The 20,814-nt window shown below is 40.2% G+C and overlaps 2 protein-coding genes and 1 pseudogene across 3 annotated transcripts in view; 2 read left to right on the top strand and 1 right to left on the bottom strand.

Moving 5' to 3' along the window:
- Window positions 1-2,345: 2,345 nt before the first annotated feature.
- Window positions 2,346-4,916, top strand: LOC110064079 (putative palmitoyltransferase ZDHHC24). Its single transcript, XM_020771082.2, has one exon. The coding sequence runs from the start codon at window positions 2,502-2,504 to the stop codon at window positions 3,351-3,353; it is 852 nt and encodes a 283-aa protein (XP_020626741.1). The 5' UTR covers window positions 2,346-2,501; the 3' UTR covers window positions 3,354-4,916.
- Window positions 4,917-9,405: 4,489 nt separating this feature from the next.
- LOC149102349 (uncharacterized) lies at window positions 9,406-12,168 on the bottom strand (annotated as a pseudogene).
- Window positions 12,169-14,825: 2,657 nt separating this feature from the next.
- LOC110064252 (dimethylglycine dehydrogenase, mitochondrial-like) overlaps window positions 14,826-20,814 on the top strand; it is a 12,913-nt gene continuing 6,924 nt past the window's right edge. The window contains exons 1-8 of one of the 2 annotated variants that reach the window (XM_089275367.1): window positions 14,826-15,545; window positions 16,140-16,308; window positions 16,857-16,955; window positions 17,850-18,039; window positions 19,101-19,280; window positions 19,490-19,715; window positions 20,135-20,373; window positions 20,485-20,696. In XM_089275367.1, the coding sequence (XP_089131493.1) occupies window positions 15,403-15,545; window positions 16,140-16,308; window positions 16,857-16,955; window positions 17,850-18,039; window positions 19,101-19,280; window positions 19,490-19,715; window positions 20,135-20,373; window positions 20,485-20,696 (1,458 nt within the window). In that variant the 5' untranslated portion in view covers window positions 14,826-15,402. The remainder of the gene's footprint in view (window positions 15,546-16,139; window positions 16,309-16,856; window positions 16,956-17,849; window positions 18,040-19,100; window positions 19,281-19,489; window positions 19,716-20,134; window positions 20,374-20,484; window positions 20,697-20,814) is intronic. The other variant, XM_089275368.1, reaches the window with a different exon arrangement.

Here is a 20,814-nt window from a genome sequence, read left to right as displayed (position 1 = left end):
AATTCAGTGATCTGCACGCAAATCTCTGCATTGTTCCAAGGGTTCCCGATTTCTTGTTCCCTCAAGATACTTCTTTTCACAGAATATGCAGACATGTTCGTAAGTTGTGCTGGTACTAGGGGACTGTCGGATCGAGTTCCTCTGAGCTGCCGTTGGTTGTTGGTCGTCAGTTCAGCTTGTTGCTTTGAAATTGTTTCCAAGCGCTTTTTCATAGTAAACACGCTACGACATTTTCTGTGATAGTAAATGTTGGGATTTCTCCTTCATTTAATGTCTGAACAGCAGCTCCTCGCCTCTTACAAGTGTACCTCAGAACTCCTCATCTTTTGGTCTGGTTCCGTATCATCGTCAGTGCAGTGAATTGTACATGCACAACTGGACTGTTCTGAACGTGATCGCTTTTGATCGATGTTTTTTGTTCTTCAGGCTTGACATTTCCTCTTTTTGTGCCACCTATTCAGTCATGCAAGGTTCTACGTCAATATTAAGACTTAAAGGTTTTAAAAAAGCCATTTTTAAACCGGTTTAATTTAAGGTGGTCTTATACCTAAAATTTTTTTTTTTTTTGCAAAACAACTCTGTGGAACAGTTTTGGTATCACATTAAAGGACTTTGCACTCTGACTTCAAAAATGAGCTTTTCCAGCTCACGTGCCACGATAGTTAATGAATAACTAACTCCTTAGTGTTAAAAAGTGGTGTTCATTATAAACACGATAACGTAATAATGAATGGTTCGAGAAGTATGGAATTAAGTTCATCCTGTCCATAAGCAAGTTGTCCAGGAGACAAACCTCAGAAAACAGTGTTTTGAGGGGTTTTTTCTCGTGAAATGTTGAAAAAGTGTATTAATATTAACTAATATTGACTATATTAACTAAATAACAGGAAAAAATTTCATAAATTGCAAATTTTGGAGGTTTAAGACCTAGGTAATTGTGTCCTTCATCAATGTTGAAAATTTGACAACATTCGGTTAAAACCCAGTGGAGATATCGTGTGCGAGATATTGATGATCCGTCTATTTGGTCATTTTGAGAAATAAGCCTTTAAAGTTTTACTTCGGTCTCCGAGAGCCCAAATTAGCTCTGTAAACTAGGGGGGGGAGGTTAGGGGCAGGGGGAGGGGCATATTTAAAGGCTTTACATAAATGTTTCATTGAACACCCGAATACACACCAGTCATAGAAATGTTATCCAAGTATAAGAAGCGTATAAGATGGTAGAAGAAATAATGTTCAGGACCATGATGCAAAATTCTCATAACTACACATCTTTAAAGCGTTTGTGTAAAGTATCATTAAAATGTATTGAATTGAATCCATTTTGTGAGTACTTTTAGACTGTAAACAATGGTTGCTATGGGTGTTGCTATGTTGAAATATAGCTAGAAGTGTTCAGATTTCTTAATTTAAACGTAAATTCAGGCGTAATTAGAGGAAAATCGTTTCAAAATACGATTTACAAATGGACAGGGATGTTGAATCTTCATGTTCCAAAAAAATGGTTTTCTGGAGAAAAATTTATATCTGAGAGTATAAGACCCCCTTAAGCGCTGAAGTTTGTATTTATTTATTCAGGTGTTCGTTCTTCACCAAAAATGATTTTATATAAACAACAAAAGCAGCACAAAAGACCATCTGCACTGGTCATTGTAAATTAGCTTTGTCACTATATATGAATGAAATCATCTTTAGCAATGTATGAAATTGTTATTTAATATCATTTTCCTTTTGATGCATTTCAAACTCCATATTTTTCAAAATCTCGCATTATGTCATCTACTACTACACCTTCCGTATAAAATGACGAATGATATATACTCGAACGCCTATTTCGAGGATCTGTAAGTTTCTTGTCAAAAATCGACACTATCAGCTTAATATTTAGTTAATTGATTTCTCTTAATGTTTACCTAGATGCTTACTGTTTATTTATCCCCTGAAAACTTTTCTCGTTTCTATAAGGAACCAAAATTTTAGCACAAATTGGCCCTACACACTTGTCAAGAATGCCGCCATCTTGGATTTACCCATGATACAATGTGAATGACACTGTTGGTTGTTTTTTACTTTTTCGTGTAATCCTGACACAAATTTCTACTTCTTACACAAATTTCTACTTCTTTTCAAATATCTAAAATACTGATAAAACTATCGTGACCATATATATATTTAGAGGATCTTCTTCTAAGCCTCGTTTCCATGCGGAAGCTATTTTTTTGCGAAATTTTAAATTAAAAAAACTCACACAAAGCTACTCATTCAGAAAGGTTATCATACAAATTTGAAAACAACTCACGCCGTAGTATCAGCTGATAACACTTAGGTCTTGTCCTTAGGTTTGGTACCGAAAAGTGGTCTGGCCCATGGACTACCACAGGCACAGACCACGCTCTATTCCCAGTCCTTCCAGGGAGAAATCCTGGAGCGGTTACACAGGCAGGTCTCTGAAGGCGAACATTTAATTAATAATTTGAAAAACGTCCCGTTTTTGGTGCGATATGGAGAAGAAAAGTGGATGGCTGCAGAGATTTGTCCCTCAAAAACCTTCAGATTACTTCGCATTTGTTTTTATGATCGTGATGCTGTGGATTATAGCAATCTTCGAACTCTTTGTTGTGCTGCCTATCTACCATGCGCCATTTTCAACATGGTACTGTATACACGTGTTTTGTGGATTCTTCTTATGGCTGAATGTGTTCGCCAACTTTTACATGCTGATCACGACAGATACAACAGGAAGGAACCTAGGAATGCCATCTGTGCTGAAGCCAGGCTGGTCTTATTGCCCTTATTGCCAACTTAACACCCCTGCGAGAGCCCATCACTGCCAAGTGTGCAACGAGTGTGTTTTGAAGCGAGACCATCACTGTATTTTTGCTGGCAAATGTGTTGGCTTCAGAAACTACCGTTACTACATGTTTTTGGCCGTATATCTCTGGCTAGGAGCTCTTTATGCCAATTTTTTTCATCACGAATACGTAACTGAGGAAATCGGTGGTTTCGGCTTTTGGACATTGCTTACTTTGTTTACACCCATCGTGATGTGGTTGTTGGGTTACACCACTGTTTATGGATTTTTCATCTCCTTCATCAGTGGTCTTTCTATCTTCGCGTTCATGCTTTTCAGTACATTGTTGTTTTTCCAAATTGGTATCATTTTTCGCGGTCAGACGTCATACGAGCGAAAAAAGAAAAAGAGAGAGTACGACCTTGGCTGGAAACAGAACTTTCTTGACGTATTTGGAAACAAGTGGTACTTGGCTTGGATTTGGCCTACTGTGAGCTCGCCTTTACCGGGAGACGGGACAAATTACAAGAAAACTTATCCCGATGAAGGCAAGGACCTATGAGGCTGACAAAAAATACTCTTTTTTATTGTTTTCTAGTAGACCAAACATCCAAGATGTTTTTGTAACTTTAGGGTAGCCAATTTGATAGTAGAAACCATTTTTAAATACAGTGAAACCTGTATTAAGCAGACCCCATATTAAGTGGACACCCTCTATTAAGTGGACACCAGCTTAAGTCCCAAAATTTTCTTCCCACATTTATTATGAAATAAACCTACATTTGGCGGACACCACTTTAAACAGACGTAGACACCAATATAAAGCCATTTTGATGCACAAAACCTGTAATAAGCAGATACTTCAAGTGTTCATTTTACTCCTAAAGGTTCAACTGAGACTCTGTAACATTGTTCAGCGATATCGTTTTAAAGCTAAGTGATTATTCTAGATTGATGCATTGATTGACTGGACATTGTACTATGAGCAGTCTTAGCCAGTCTTTGATCTTACACTGTGTTACACTTTGCTACAAAAGGGATAATAATTAACTATTATTGCCCAACATACTAGAACCTGTTTGAGCGGACACCCTGTATTAAGTGGACACTAGTTAGGGTTCCTAGGCTGTCCGCTTAATACAGGTTTCACTGTGTAGTGAAACCTGTGTTGAGTAGAACCCACACTGAGCAGACATCCTTTATTTATCAGTGAGTACCAAATATTTCCATATTTCTGCAAAATAAACCCAGTGAGCTAGCTCAAGATTTCTATGTGGTTGATAGTTGATTTGGCTTCCAGCCTCATCAATTATCACCTCATAGAAATCAATAGTGAATAATCTAATTATTTTAGTATAATTCTTGCTTAACTTCTTTCAAATTAGTGATTTTCAATTATTTATCTAGTAACTTCATCCTTCAGCAAAATAACATGAGGACTGAATTCTTGTTTGAAACTTGTACCTGTTTGTACTGCAAAATTCTGAGGTTTTTAATTCACAGGTCAGTCAATTTCCTTTTTGTCGCCTTCTTGGGAATTGAATTATCTAGAGATATTTCTAAATCTTCCCTGAAACGGAAAATGTTACTATTATGTGGACTACCTCCAGCCACTGCACTCTTCTGGCTGAAAGTGTACAAGCAGCTCAGCCAGTCAGATTGCAGTCCCACGGGTTTCCACTTAATAACTACAGTACACAGTAAGGGGAGCAAGTGCTGTTTATTTCACATGTTTGTTGCAGCACTCCCAGGGTTTCCAGTTTTCTTTATGCAACTTAATAAATTGAAGTCGGGGAAACTGGTAGTAAATGGTCTCCAAGAACAGAATGGTCTTGCAGTGTTTGTGCCAAAGTTACTAAGCAACTTTTCAGAATAGTATACACAATAACTGTCGGAGTAGCTTTGAATGTTTGTGCTATTTTTTTGGCAAAATCAGAAACTTAAAGTGCCTTAAAAGAACGCTTACCAATACAGGGCTTGTTTAGCTTTCTTAGATAGCAGTCTACCTGTAGTTGTCTAGCTTAGAAATTATACCTCAGTGGCTAAACTGTAAACTTAAAATATCGGTAAAAGTAATGTATGGTACAAAACTGTGAATGATGTAAGCAATGGAAATCACCTGCAACATGTCGTAAATCACATTGCAAACAGTTAGCCACTTGGTCATAATTATGCTAATTTCAGAGGTTTTACTTTCATCAGACACAGTACCCTCTAACAACTTCAAACTTAAGTTGTAGCTTGACAGGGTTTTTTGTTTTGTAATAGAGTATGTTTAAATTTCCAACTTTCCAAGGGGCCCAAGAGAGCTGTTACATAAGCCAGACATGACTTACGTTCAAGTTTTTGATAACTGAACACTTCTCACTTTATATAAATTTCAATGTGCTGTAGCTCTACAATGATAACAGTTCATTTTAGTAGTAAAACCCAATGACATATACTTCTGTTACTTTATGGTTGCCATGTAATGCCCCATCATGGGACACCAACCTGTCTCCATACAAAGCTCTATAAATTTGGATGAAGTATTTCTCCATACAAAAAAGGCATTTGAAATACTGCACCAATTGAATTAATCATGTATCATATCCCAGATTCTAGACTACTTACTGAATGGTTACAATATTTATTTTTAATGGCATGATGGTGAAAACCGGCAATCGCTACACTGACATTTCACAGTTTTCTTTAGTTGTTAGTTGGCTATAGATTGATAAGGTTCAAAAAGTATGTTGTAACTAAGAGAACACAGTCTATTCATCTTATTCAGTGCTGGAAACAATAGTCGGTTGTCAGACATTGGCTGACCAAATTTCAATACTGTCCAACTAAGTTTACTTTATGACTGGACATCATGATCAAGCACCAACGTGACTGACTGAGCTCTCATACCATGTTTGCTGTGAAACATGTTAAAAAACAAAAATCGTACACATTCATGTTGTTCTTCTTTAATAGCCTCTCCAGAGTAACATAAAACATGAAACAAACAACTTCTATAAAATATGCGGGCAGATCTAGAATTTTCCAAGGGGGGGGTGGCTAGAACTTTGGGGTTGCAGAATCCATGAAGCATGCGCCAAAATTGAAACCTAATTTAAAACTGTTCCACCCGAAATACTAGCAGTGCCATAAACTAGAAATTACAATGAGCTACCTGTCCAGAGTTTTTGCCTTTAGTTCTGCCTAAATATTCACAGTCTTTTTCAATTTTTTTGCTTCACCAGGAAAGGGGTGGCTAGCCACCCAATCCACCCCCCCCCCCACCCTCACTGGAATATCACCTCCCCCCAACAATCTACCACTGAAATATCACCCAGTAATGCATTGCTATGCATTGTTATTACTTCATGTATGGTTGTAGATTAAGTCATCAGATTATGTCCAACCAAACTTGTAATACTTGTAGCCAAAACAGACATATGATAGGACCTGTGATGTGAGATAAACATTATTTCTCACAGAAATAGTGGAGTGTTTGTTTTACAAAATGCAGGCCACATATCAAACATTGATGGTATCGTTTGATCTTTTTGGCCATACAACATGACAAACCCCCTTTTTTTCTGGCAGAAAGAAAGTGGTGCACGAAAAAATGTCACAGTATTGACAAGTTGATCCTAAGCCGGGATTCCACGTAACCTAACCTCTTAGAACCAGTTTATGTGTTATGAAAATAACATCTGCTTTTGCTAGAGATGGATTCATAGAAATTTCAGTATGATTGGCCTCTCACACTCAAATTCCATTTTTGTTTCCAATTTTGATTGATTGATTGATTGATTGATTGATTGATTGATTAATTGATTGAGTGATTTAACATTTCTCCCTTATCAGATGTCGTGTACTCCTATTGGTATGCTAATCAACTGGGCTTGTTTGTGCAATGCCCAATTAGCGAATCATTTTGACTACAGTTTTGTTACACTTCAGTGGGGTTCTGTTTGCATTTTCCATCCTTCAGATTTATGTAGGATACATGTAATTTAAAACACTACAAAATATTAGGCAATTCCCATTTGATTTCCCATCGCCTGACAACACCCATTTTTTTAAATTAAAAAAGAAACAAATCCTGATACGCTGTCTGACAAACAAAATTTGGCTTCTTAGTTTTATTCAAATTCTATGTTTTGTATAAAAAAGAAACACATGTGATCAAGACTTGCAGACTTCATTTTGAATAGAAATCCGTTATACGTAATTTATTAGCCTGTATATTAAACTGGAATTGTTTGTGGACGTCATTTAATTTCATTCATCTTTTAACATTGCATACTTGGAAACAAAGGTCTTATTAAACAACATCGTGTTACTGGAACAAAAGTCACACCCATGACAGGAGCCCATGATAAAAAAAAAACCTATTTGCACTTTTTATCTAAATATTCAACTTAAAACTGTGAAACAAATATTTCTGCAAACAGCATCATCCTAGACCAAGGCTCTATCGGTCAACTTTTCTTATGCCCGAGCGACCGACCTACGTTTACGAGGGGGAAGGCGATTAGAAACGAAACATTTTATGGGGATGGCCTCGGAGATAAACAACAGTGCATCTCTAATTTCTTAATTTAAAATGGCTTTTTTCGTTAAACTATACAATTATTTTTTATAATTCTTTTAACTGTCTTTTCTAAACTGATAAATATTTAGTGTATCTTATTATTGTAATTTCGGAGGGCCACGTGTTTGTTAGCTTTTATTTGCTATTAAGTGTCACCCCGTAAAATAAAGTCTCTACTATCATTAACTCGTAAACCCATATATAAAAGTAGCCTGTGCTTTCTGGCCCACCACCCCCGTGCTCCGTCGTCTTGTTGCTCTCCAACTGGGGAGAAAATTTGTTCCCACTCTCCAGCGTTCCAGTTTTGTTTCGACTTTTTCTCGCCCTCACTGACCAGGCATAGGGTTGGTTCGTCTATAGCCATAACAAAACATTTGTCGAATATTTGACAAAAAGAACAATTTTTTACTGAATATTCAACGACAATTATTATTTTTTGCTATCTTTTTGGAATTTTGGTACTTTTTTCATCCTAATCGGCGATGTCGGCCAAAGCGTTTGTAACAACTTATGTGGTTTCCATTTTTCGTCAGTTGAGCAGAGGACAAAGGTAATGAGAATTATGTAAATTTTGTCCTTTTATTTTCGGCGACGTTGTTATTCTATTACCCTATACCTTACTTAAAATTTGGTAGGACTGCTTTTTAGCACTAGTTCCATCAAATGTCAGTAGAATGCTGCCATCTATTCAACAGGGGATGAAATCAAGGGTCAGCCTTTACAATGTCATTCCGCCCATCGGAGCATCGATTCATAATTTTCGAAACCGCGATGAAAAGCTTTGGTCGACTTTGCAGCACATCAGAGAAATGGAGAAAACTGTTTCAGAGCAAAAGTCCCCGCACGCATTATCGCCAATGAGAGCGTTAAACTATCTCCTCACCGTTCAAGATTCCAATATTGTTGAAACGTCGTTGAAAAAGGTGCCAGAAGGAAACTTGAATAACTTCGCCAAAAACGAGAAAATGGCCAACGAGAAATGTTACGGAGATGTTTTTGATGTGCCATCGAGCCCGAGCGATTCTGAAGTGGAATTCAGTATCACTGTCGGCAATGTTCGTCCGCTTGTGTTTCGTTATTCTTCCTCCGATCAAGAATTGTCTGACAATAGTGAATCTTTGAGCGTGTTGGGAAACTCATTGCCGGACAATTCTTTCAAGGACAAGGCCTTTCAAAAACTCAAGGGAAAGGCTGCTGGCGAGAATATGATCAGCATGGAAAAGTAAGACACTGATACAAATCTAATCTCCAAAATTAGAGGTAACAATAGTCTACTTACAACTTGAAGGTTTGCCGGCCGGCGCCAGTTAATAACTTTTGACTATAATGGCATTTTTCAGTGAGTACATTGGTGCTACAAGACGAGGCCACGGCCATAGTTATACGACCACACAGTTATTACTCTGCAATCAGGTTTATTTCTCATCAGTTGAAACTCGTATTATAATTTCTATATGAAGAAAGTACGAGTATAAAAGTTGATTTGAATTGAAACGGACTCGAGAACAAGCAGAGAAGACTAGGGGAGGGGAAATATTTGAAATATCTGAGTTTCGATGGGGTGAATATACCTGTAAAAATGTTTGTGTGAAATACAAGATTGAGTATCACTAATCGTTAACAAAAAATAATATGAAAATAAAAGACTATCACAAATGCTACTCTACTTGCACAAATTATTTCGCTTGATTACAGTACGTACAGAAGACAATATAATCCACCACAGTCGATAAGAGTGCCGTTTTTTGTCACTGACTTGTATATTGTAGCTATATACAAGTCAGCGACAAAAAACGGCACTTTTACCGACTATGTCATCTCCTGACTACATTTACTCAATTTATAATCCACCACAGTTTGTCTGAAACTAAATATTACAAATCATTCACAACCTTCACATTTTCATTGAACCACTTTCTGATTTCTACCGGTTCACCTATCTCAGTGTCAGTCACGATTACTGAAAGTACGTCTTAAAACAGTTATACTCAGAGAAAAAATTACGTCGAAATTCAACCAACTTTCCTAGTCCAAACGATTAGTGGTTAGAAATTCAGTCTGATAAAAGCCACTTAGTGCATGATCAGGTTTAGGAATGCTAGCATCATAATCAGTATGGCAGCACTATACCACTGGCTTCCTCCATTTTGTTGGGTGACATTACCATCGCCAGTAGTAAGAGACCACACATCTCCCCTTTTTACTTCAGACGGCCAAACCTCTGCATCCACGCGCTAGAAATACTCTGTGTCAGGTTCTGCGCTTGTTTTCAAGTAGAAGACGTTGCCGCCATTCAGCACCGACCCACGGTACCCCGGTGAATGGGGGGGGGGGGGGGTAGCCCTGCTAACTGCTGCCTTATACTAATGCCAACATAAACGTGATGAACAGACGCTCCGTAGCCATTCAACCACGTGAGCGTGTCCCTCCTGTCAGGTTTAACTTGGACACCTTTATCAGGGGGAACAGGTGTACTTGCCTTGTATAGTTGACGCCCTGGAATCCAGTAGTGCGTCATTTGGCGGTCATAGCCGTACGGTCCAACATTGTGTTGTAAGTACGTTGAGTTAGGCTGAGGTCGAAAATCGAAGTTGTCTGGATCAGCAAGCTGATTCCTGGCATTTCTAATCACGTTGTACTCCACAACACTTCCCGCCAATGGGTACAACTTTCCACCGTGCTTTCCGCCATTTGCGACATCAACTGCGTTGAACGTAACCACGGTAAAATTGTTGATCGGCACAGGGTTTGAGCGCACATACCGATAAGCACACAGCGCAATTGTTACCTTGATGGTCACCCTTCTTTTCATTGCTTTTGTCGAACACCAAGTTGCGTAGTACGGTGTGGTTGTCTCCTTTGACCATCATGCCACCGCATTACCACACTACGTTGTTCTGCATCGTTCCCTTGCATCCAGCCTTTGGTGGTTGTCCGTCAAATCTCAGTCCATATTTGGGACTAGAATGCACCCAGTTCTGCTCCAACAACGCATGCGTCTGAGAACGAATTTGGGTTTGAACGTGGCTTCCGTCATTCTATAAAGAAAGAAGTATATCATAATTTTGGCTCAATTACTAGTAAAAACAAGTCATCTCCCTTTCATGGGAATCCATAAGCGAAACGAAAAGTCTTTTAACAGAGAATTAGGTAAGTGTTCTACCTGGTGTTGATGTCTTAAGTGATATTAATCTTTTTTAAATAATATTCTCCCGCACGACCCTCCGTTGCAAGTTAGTCCCAGTCCAATACTGAGCCGGAATATGAGAGAAGGCCTATTTGAGGGGAAATGCTTCTGAAAGATGTTTCTCTAGATCTTCGTTTTGAAAATGAAACCATAACATTTTAAGTCTTCGGAGCCACATTAAAAAGCTCCGGCCAGCTACAACGGGCAAACTTGTGTGAGCTCTCGGAAATTTACCACGCCGTTGACTGGCTAGTCTAATCTCTATACCGTACAGGAAACATAAGTGGGCATGGCAAAGCTTAAAAGTAATTACCTGTATAAGGCCTCAACACTGATGATGCAAATGGTTCAATCGCACAATAGGTCGTCAGCCAGGTCTTATTCCACTACTCGCTCCATCGTACCGTAGAGTGTTCCTCACATACACATCACCAACTGCATTGGAAACTATCGTGCCAAACCCCCCCCCCCCCCCCCACTTGCGTAAACCATGTTAGCAGCAGTCCAGTCAATATAAATTGTTGTCCAGAATCACGTTCAATCAGCTAAACTCCAAGGCGAGTCCATCTGTACCGAAGAAGGTGTTGTTGAAAAATGTCAGCGTATTGAGACCATTCTTGTTCATATTAGCGTTCATCTTGGTCCACTGAGCAGGCGCAGTGTCACGTAGCATTCTCCGCGTGTATGAAGGGTACTTAAAGTTGATGGAATGAAATGTTAAGTTATTTATAAAGTTGGTGCTATCCCCTGTCGAAGCCCTCATCGTGGTACCAAAGAGAGTCGGCATTTGGAAAATCACGTCGCTGCAGTCAGTGACGTTAAACGCATATGTCATCACCTTTCCTCTATAGTAAGTATATTGTTCGCGTACTTTGGTCATAAAACCACTCCTCGGGCTGGTCGAGAAATTCCAGCTTGTCCTCCAGGAAATATTGGTTCAAAACAGGTTTAAACTGATGGGACCAAATTTGTCATCAAACGCGAAGTTTGCAGTGCCTGGCTCGTGACGTTGCACCACGGCAGTGAACGTGTTAAAGCTGCCAACATTAAGAACCACCATGGCACCTGTCACATTCAAACCGCTGCCTGCTAAGTTCCTTGAACCGTCGTCCGCCATAACCCCTCGTGTAGACAACTTGGATGATTTAGCCCAGTAGCTGGCGTTGAATACTGTCTTGTTTGACCACATTGTGTTGGGTCAGCGGGCGTTTGTCATCATCTCACCATCAATGGATAACTGCCAAATGTCTTGATCTATGACACCACTTTTATCTTTCACCCATCCCCCCTTGGGCTTTAGCTAAATGGTACCATCAATGATAGGATACTCGTCACCAAGTCACCGGATCACAATGGGCTTCTCGGGAGACCCATGTTTGTTTGTGATGGTCACGTGTTCATGGTAACGGCCTCTTGGGATGACGCATTCACCTCCGGGGTTACTAAGTTTGTCGACGCAAGACTGTATGCTGGTGAACACAGATTGCACGGGAAGCAAGCGACCGTGAACAGTGCACAACAAAAACATGTGCGCGGTGAGAAACAGAAGGAAGGTTTGACTAGTATCTGAGGTCATGATCTCCTGCCAAGAAACCGGCCAAGAAAAGAAACAGATGTTACTAGGCCATTTATAAAGTCACATAATGACTCAATGCTTTTTTAACGTGTCAATGTGTATGTCATTCCCCTATGTTAACCATCCTTGATCATGTTGGTTTATTAATACGTCTTAAACATGATGATCAAAGGCATTTGCCTTCTAATTTTAAAGAAACTGTGGTTGAGCTGTGTCGGTGGGCGGGTTATTAGCAAAATATGTTTCTTAGACCAAACACTATACATTTGGGTGACACTTGTATGAACTTATATTTAAATAGTAAATAGCCAGTTGTATAAAGGGGAGTACCCACAGTGATCTCTGAATCTGCATCGGATAGAATGCAGCCTAACCTGTGGGCAAGTTTGCTTGAAAATTCCACCATTTCCCATGGCGTTTGGGACATTTCGATCAAAGCATTCTTATTATTCAGGGAAATTTAGGTCGTCACGCATTCTCCGACCCTATTGAAAACATAATACCGGGCATAATCATACGCAATAAGATCAAGGAAATGTATCTCCTTCATTGTCTCCTTGTGAGTTGCCTAGGCCGTAGATAGTAAAACGATGTAAGAATGAACTTAAGCTTGTTTAAATGGGACAATTTCTGTTGCAGTTAGTGCAACACACACCCGGCGGGCATAACAACCTCGTTCCCAGGGTCTTTCATCTTATCGCTCCAAGGGGTGGTAAGATGAGAGACCCTGGGAACGAAGTTGCGGGCATAAACCATTGGCATCAGTAGCCTGCGCACGCCAACTACACAGGAAACCTATCATTGCGTACCAGCCTTTTACATGTCATGCAAGACAACTATAGAGGTGTATACCTTCCAATTCGCTGAAGATTTCCTACCTTTGCATTTCAGTTTTCATCTGCTGTCTTCATTAATTCTCTTGCTGAAACTTCTCGAGAACTGCGATAGTGCTGGTTCTTCTCACACCCCGACAATAAGATGTAGGTTGTAGAGAAGTCTGGGAGAGAGAGCCTGAGGTGGACACCCAAGAGTATTAAACGAAAATTTGACACTCTAGTCTAAAATAAGCCTGCGAGAAAAGAAAGAAGAATTTGGATGCGAGCGGACGTGCTCTGAGAGAGACAGCTAAATGCCCCTTTTCGTTCCCTTTAGCCTGTGTAGGCTCTTTAGGTTGTGGGCTGAAAGGTCCCGTATATCCCCGCCCCACCTCCTCTCCCCCAGTGCTCTGCCTTGCTACCTCGTGTCTCTAAGCGCGAGACCTGCTTCAATCGCGTTGTGAGCGATTGAAGCGTTCTCTAAGCAATTCAGCCTCAGGCACAGTTCTCATGCCTCTTCTTCGTGTCCTCTAAATAGTATATATTTACGTTGGCCTTTTTGGTGTTCTCAAACAATTGTACTCACGTGTTCCTTTCTATGACATTCTGACGTTCTTTTTCCGCTGAGACATAATGGCACTTGATGAACTGAATTTCCCATAGTTTTGACGCTGATATGGATTTATCCGTTACCGTTTTGACAAGAAACTTAATTGCACCTGGTCAGTGAACAATCAATTGTCTCATAAAAATAACCTTTCGAATTGTTAGTGTCAAGTCCAAATATAGCCTGAGTATCGGGCCTTTCTTAGCAAGAGGGTAGGGAATACAGCCTAAAATGTTTACCTTTGCTTTATATGACGTAATAAATCAAACACGAGAGACAGTGTTTCATCGGGATATACAAACACCGAGAAGAGAGTGAAAAATACGACATGCAGCGGAGTATTTCGGATGAAATTCGAGGCGTTTGGATAGCCGATGAAACACTGTCTCGAGTGTTTGATACATCTTCTCAATCGAAACAAAAACTTAGGTGTAAACGGAGAAGTAAAATGGTCAAAATCTATGCTAGAAGACCGGGTATCCAAACCTCCTTCACGGTTGTGATTTGCTTTGTTTTAATTATGATGAATTATTAATGAGTTTGAAAAATAAATTTCTTGAATTGGTGCAGGTCCGAATTCAACAAAATGGGTTCGCATGAATAGCTGAAAACTGGGCAAACTTTACTTGCAGGAGGATTTTTAAGGCCACATGTCTTTCAGCATTCAGGCTGAATTGAACCTTTTCTTTTTCTTCTTCTTTTGGTTCCGCCTGCTCTTTTCACTATTAAAATGGAAAAAATACACAACATGGCGAAAATATCGGGCTAGTGCGCGTTCTAAATTTATTCTTGTTTACATCGAACGAGTGTTCGATTTACTAGCAGACTCTTGACGCTGTTTCTTCCCAATCCCCCAGCGGAGTGGCCAAATTACTATTGTAGCCCGAGAGTAACAGTCGGCTTGTTTTCTGGTTGCCCTAAATTTTATTCTCATAAGCACGCTCATGGTATTGGTGCCTAGAGCATACAAACACCAGTCTGACTTGATTCTTTTCATTATGGACAATCCTCGGTCACAAGCGGCATTTACCAAAGGTAACACTGATGATTAATGGAAAACCTTCATGATAGGTCATAGGTCATAGTCTCTCTTTGCAACACCCTTCTTATCCGCTGTTCGTCGTACTTTCTTTCTCGAGCATTTTTTGTTAATGGATATTTTTTTCACTCTCAAATTGTAAAAAGCATTTGCATTTTACGAGTTAATGAGCATTTATTTCGAGCCTTGTACAGTATTGAGTCATTGTATTTATTGCAAGTGCAATTCGTTCTAAACAGAATGTGTGTGAAGATATCAAGGAAAATTTCCCTTTCCAAAGCTTGACTCATTTGTCGTCACGACCGAGCGCGATCGAGACAACAATAGAGATAATGCAATCTTTCAACTGCTGTAATGAATTGCAAAGTCATGCATGGGACGTCTTGAAAAACTTACCCAGTGTGAATCATTTCTGTTGTTTCTGCTGTTTTAGTAAACTATCCCAAATATTTTTTTTATTTGTTTTAAACGTAATTTTGAATAACATGATGGGACAAGTCACGCGAAACATTTCGTGACAATTTTGTAAATTCATGATTGAACAAGTCGCTTGAAACATTTCGTGACAACACGCGCCAAAAAAGCAAACACAACAACAACTGTAATCCAGTATTGAAACCGGTCAAACGGGAACTAAGAGCGCAAAATGACTCGAGAATGGGTTTGCCTCTGGAGGAGATGATCTGATTTTCCCAACACAGAGGAGTTCAATATCGCTGATCGGCAATTTGTACGGCAAGAAACGTTCTCTGAATTTTCAATAATTCTGAATAATTATTACTGGACAGGTACAATTTGCATACTGTTGTATACTAAAATGTCGTGCTTGCTGCACTCTCGGTGGAGATGGAGTGGAATATCTCATAGTTGTGGTGCTGCCTCGAAGATACGAAAATTGATGAACGTTGATTCAAGAGTTCTATCGAACGGTCACATCTTCTCAAGTTCTCATGACTCAAGGTGAAATGAGCACGACTCTATCATGTGTCATATTGAACTGCTTTACCCCGTTACCCTTATAATGTAAAGCTATGGTGTACGTAGTTAAACCCTGCGACTTTAACCCGTATAGTGTGTACAGTGTGTTTGCGTTTTTATGTTCAGCGTGTTCTGGCTCAGTGAGATTTTGTTTAATAATTAAGATCCTTAGATGAAATATTGATTCACCGTTTGAGATATTGTTCTCCAAAGAACGATCACTTGAGGGTAGGCAAAACATATCGATGATTACGTGACGCGTAACGGCAGGGCCGTCGCTACCATCAATGTAACAAGAACAAGTTATAGTGTTTTGTTATATAGACACCAGTGAAATACCAGGTGAGATTTCGCGCGTAAACATGATATCTTCACACGTGAATATAACATGTTATTTCACACCTGAAAATAATGTTATTTTCACAACTGAAAAGATCATCATTGCTATGGTTACATAATCCCTGTAAAAGTACTTAGATGTGTTGCTGTATGATCGAAACATCATCGGTTCTTCCTCGGAAATCTTCGGTTATCTTCGGAAATCTTCGAGATTATTTATTCATCTATACTTTTTAGTAATAGCCAAAAACCGCTGAACAAACGTCTTAAAGAGAATGCCGAAGCTGTTGTTATCGGCGGAGGAGCATTGGGCACCAGTATTGCTTATCACTTGGCCAAAGGTGGAATGAAAGATGTGATCCTACTGGAGAAATCAGAGCTTACTGCAGGCTCAACTTGGCACTCGGTAAGGCTTATCAGTGGAACCTGCCGATCTAGGGTGAGGCCCAGGGGACCCGCCTCCCTCCCCCCCCCTCCCCCCCTCACCGCCCTCTCTCTTATTTTAGGTAAAGAAAGAAGAAATCACAGAGGGAAGAAAAGCCGGCAGAGCAAGCAAAACAAAACCGCCCATTCTCCCCCCCCCCCCCCCCCCCGCCCCCCGCGCCCTTAGCTCAAGGTCTGGATCCGCCACTGACCTGCATGTGTTCCGTGACCTTTTAGCCTTTTCACCAGATTGCAAGATAAGCCACGTTAGGTACATCAATATTCTAACATGGCTCCGAGGCTTTCAGGACAAAATTGCAAATTATTTAAGTTTCTTTTGTCCCTCAGTTCCCAAAAGAGACTTGGATACAAAGAAAACAACAACAAATATAGAAGTTTGTCCTGAAAGCCTCGGAGTCTTGTTAGAATAGTGATATATCGAACTTGGCCTATTAGAAACTCCTAATAACAGGCAAGGTAATGTGACTTGGCATGTTTAGTCACTAGTTTCTCCTTTTTTTCGTTTTTCAGTTTGGTGTTACTTCTCACTATAACCCAGTGGTCAACATGAAGCCGATAACGCACTACAGTATATGTTTATACAAAGCACTTCAACAGGAAACTGGCCAGGTTGGTGCAATAGATGTTTCAGTTTTTAGGCTGCTCACGCAACTACTTTGCTTTCACTGTGATATCTCTTATCGTTTTTAGCAAACCAAGCCACCATTTGATCTTTCCTTTGTAATGATACGTTCTGAGGCCTCGTCCACACTACGCCGCAGGAACTGGAAAACGGAGGTTTCTCTCTGAAAACGCATCAAATGTTTTCCGTCCACACTACGCCAGAGGAATTTAAAAACGCATTAATAACCGGTCATTTTGGATTTGTGTTTGAGGAAAACTCGGTCAGAAAAATCACATGATTATCGGGGCGCCATCGTTTTCGCAAAGCTGTGTGTATTCAAAATGTTTTCCGTCCACACGAAAACGAAAAGCCGGTGTTTTCAAATTCCTCAGGTTTGAAGAGCGTTTTCGAAAGGCTCCATTTTCGTGACGGTTTAGTGTGGACGGCAGGCTTTACCATAGATCTGAAGCTGCGTTTTCAAATTCCTCCGGCGTAGTGTGGACACTGCCTTGATGATCTCAATCACCGTTTCTGAAGTTTCTCCTTCCTATTTCTGATATTAATATAATAACGCCATCCTGTTTTTCAAAGGGGATTTTCAGAGGTTCCTAACTGAATTGTAAATGTTTTCCAATACCAACTGAATTTTTCAAATGTTTACCAAGTTCTGTTTGTAGCGTCAGAAACGTCCCCTCTGAAAAACAGTGTTGTTCTGTTTTGAAAATGGCCGTTTCTGAGTTACCTTGTGCCTTTTAAAACTAGTCTTCGTGAAAAACCTTTCACGTGAAAATTATGTTGATTTCCACGAAGACTTGTTTTGACACAGAGGCAAAAGGTAAGTCGGAAATGGCCAATTCTGGTTATAGCCAGTGATAGCCAGTGATGTCATTTATCTGTAGGATGTAGGGTTTCACATGTGTGGCAGCGTGCGAATTTGCACAACTCCTGAGAGACTTGAGGAGGCAAAGTATCAAATGCACAGACATGGCTGGCATAAAGCTCCACAGAGGTTAATTACAACACAGGAGGTTGCCCAAGTACATCCGCTTCTGAACGTGGACGATGTCTTGGGAGCTTTGTACTTTCCTGGTGGGTTTTGATTTAGCGAAGAAAAACAATTTCTTTCTTCGTACGTTTTGCATTAATAGGAGCTTGTGAAAATTGTTACCGGCTGACGTACAGGTATCAAACGTTGACTTAGCAAATTCACTATTTACAGTAAGTTCCTTTATCTCGATAAGTTTTGAGTGGGCTATCCATTAAAGTGCCGTTCACACTAATTTGTGTCTGCGGTCCACACTACATGCGATAGGACTCCGTTTTCAAATGTCACCACTGTGGACAGCATTATGCCTAGTATGCCTAAGCTCAGGACTATTTAACAATTGGACCCGTAGCCCGCAAAGGCTACGGGTCAATAGACCATGAGGCGAAACCGAATGGGCTATTGACCCATGGCCCTTGAGGGCTAATTGTTTTAGTATCACCCAACTAGTCGGACAGAAAAAGCAATAATAAAGTTAGCAAATGCAAGTTGAAGAAATATTTATTTGGGAATAAAACGAAAGAAAGCGTCACACACGATTGCGCCAATTTCGCTACTCGAGGACTATTCCTCTAGTAGCGTAGCCAATTAAAATGCAGGATTTGTATTAGTCCACTAGTTGAGTGATACTAAGGTTTATTATCAAACACTGGATCATGTTAGCCATCGTGGTGTATGAGCCATTACACCATGCTCTGCAAATGTAGTAAGTGTATGCGTGATTTTTGGGGGCGCTTTTACTTTTTTTTTTATTTTAGTTTTCTACATTTTGGGGGTGTTTTTAAGAATACAATTATTCCACTCTCCCTTGTTGGATATTAAATGGTTATAGCCAACTCGACTCGGTGCTACGCGCCTCGTTTGGCTCCTGTATGGCATGGTATAAAATAGTTATGGAACGCTCTCTCGTGGTATACCATCAGAAAGTGACCCGTGTGATATTCCACGGTATACCACAAGAAACGGCTACATAACTAGTATTTAGCAATAAACTGAATGACAAGATAATATCGTACTGTGATCATCCATTAGAAATAGTTTATGTATGTCAGTTTAGTTGGAGAGGTGGACTTTAAATATTAATCATACTAACGGCACTTTTCAGAGGATGGCTACATTGATCCGTATTCCATGACACAGGCCCTTGGTATAGGAGCGCGGATGTATGGGGCCGAGATATACATGCCTGCTCCAGTCACTGGGCTCAACTACCGATCTGATGGCAGGTGGGACGTGCAAACACCGCACGGAACGATCAAAGCTAAGCACGTTGTTAATGCAGCAGGTAGCTGACTTTCTTAAAAACAGTTTACAGTCTTAAAACTTGCATTGAAATTTAATGCATCAAGGGAGTTTTCTTGTCCGTTCTATGTAAAACTAGTTATGTAAATGGCCAGTTTTGCGCATAGCTTAAGTGCCTTAATGGGTCTCCTTTGACTTAGCTACCTCAGTTACATTCTGTGTTATTAAGCTCTATGGTGTTGTCATTCCGAGGCTTTTGGGGCAGAGAGATAGGCCGCATGACAGGGAGAGAACTTGCTTTGGGCGTGGTACATCATCAGTATATTTTTACGGGACCAATTCCCGAAGTGGCGAACTTAAAGAAAGAACTTCCTTTTATGAGGGACCTGGAAGGTTCAGTTTACAGCCGTCAGGAGAAGCAAGGAATTGGGTTTGGCACATATGAAAGCGCGGACAAAATGAAAATGGAAGATGACTGGTAAGCTAGTTGCACTGCTTCCCGGTGTTACAAGGGTCGTGTTCTATTGAGGACAACCGATTCAATTGTAGCTGGTTGTGGTTGATCTGGTTGAAGCATCCCAATAGAGAACTTGTCTGATCGTTTTCGTTCGAAGAACACGTGATTAGCGTTAGCCTGTACGGTCTTGGGTTTTACCGTTTTCGTTTTCGGTTTGTTGATCTATTTGGATATATTTCCATAAAAGACAACCCAATTTAAGCTTAAACGGCTGATCCTGAAAGAACTGCTGTAGTGTCAAATTAGGCCATTGACAGCAATGAAATACTGTCGTCATTTGAAATGTTATATCACTAAGACCTGTTTCCATTATGAATCGAGATGAAACTGGCTCAGATTCGTTTTAACTCATTTTTGATTTATTATTTATTTTTTTAAAGGTGGGACGCTGTTCCAGAGGGATTTGGAAAAGAATTGTTTGAAAGTGATTTAGACAGCATCAGTGACTACGTGACACATGCAATGAAGCGAACACCCGTCCTTGCCAATGCCGAAATTACAAGTGTTGTTTCAGGTCCTATAACTTACTCCCCGGACGCTATTCCCTTGCTCGGTCCCGATGCAGAGATCCCTAATATGTGGCTGGCCCTCGGGACGGGTTATGGGATTGGTCTCGCGGGTGAGTGATGGATGTTCTTTGTTCTGGTCAAACAATTGCGGAAAAATTCCTCCAAAACCAACAGGGGTTGAAAAACTTCTTTTTTATTTCTTTTCTGTGTTTTCCCATCAGGAGGGGTCGGTAAATATCTATCTGATTGGATGATCGATGGAGAGCCACCATATGATCTCATCGAATGTGAACCTGGTCGCTATGGCAACTGGATTACAAGGGAATATGTGTTAGCGAAGGCTCGAGAGACGTACGGTCTAAATAATGAGATGATACATCCTAAATTAGAGAGATGGGCGGGTCGCCCTGTCAGGACCAGTCAAATATACGAGGTAACTGGCTTTTGTTTAGTAAGATCGTATACGACTTGATCCAGATGTACTCAAACTGAAGGGGGAGAGACCTCAAGAGAAGACCGACCTTTTCGTTATTGAAAATTAGGCGGAGTCG

Source organism: Orbicella faveolata, unplaced genomic scaffold (assembly GCF_042242905.1).
Source record: "Orbicella faveolata isolate gen_17 unplaced genomic scaffold, um_ofav_v1 contig_36, whole genome shotgun sequence".
Taxonomy (NCBI): Eukaryota; Metazoa; Cnidaria; class Anthozoa; order Scleractinia; family Merulinidae; genus Orbicella; species Orbicella faveolata.
The sequence above is the reverse complement of the archived record's forward strand: the minus strand, read 5'-3'. Positions and strand labels throughout refer to the sequence as shown.

Excerpts from the sequence above, each read along its gene's own strand:
- LOC110064079 (XM_020771082.2), top strand. The coding sequence starts at position 2,502 with ATGGAGAAGAAAAGTGGATGGCTGCAGAGATTTGTCCCTCAAAAACCT.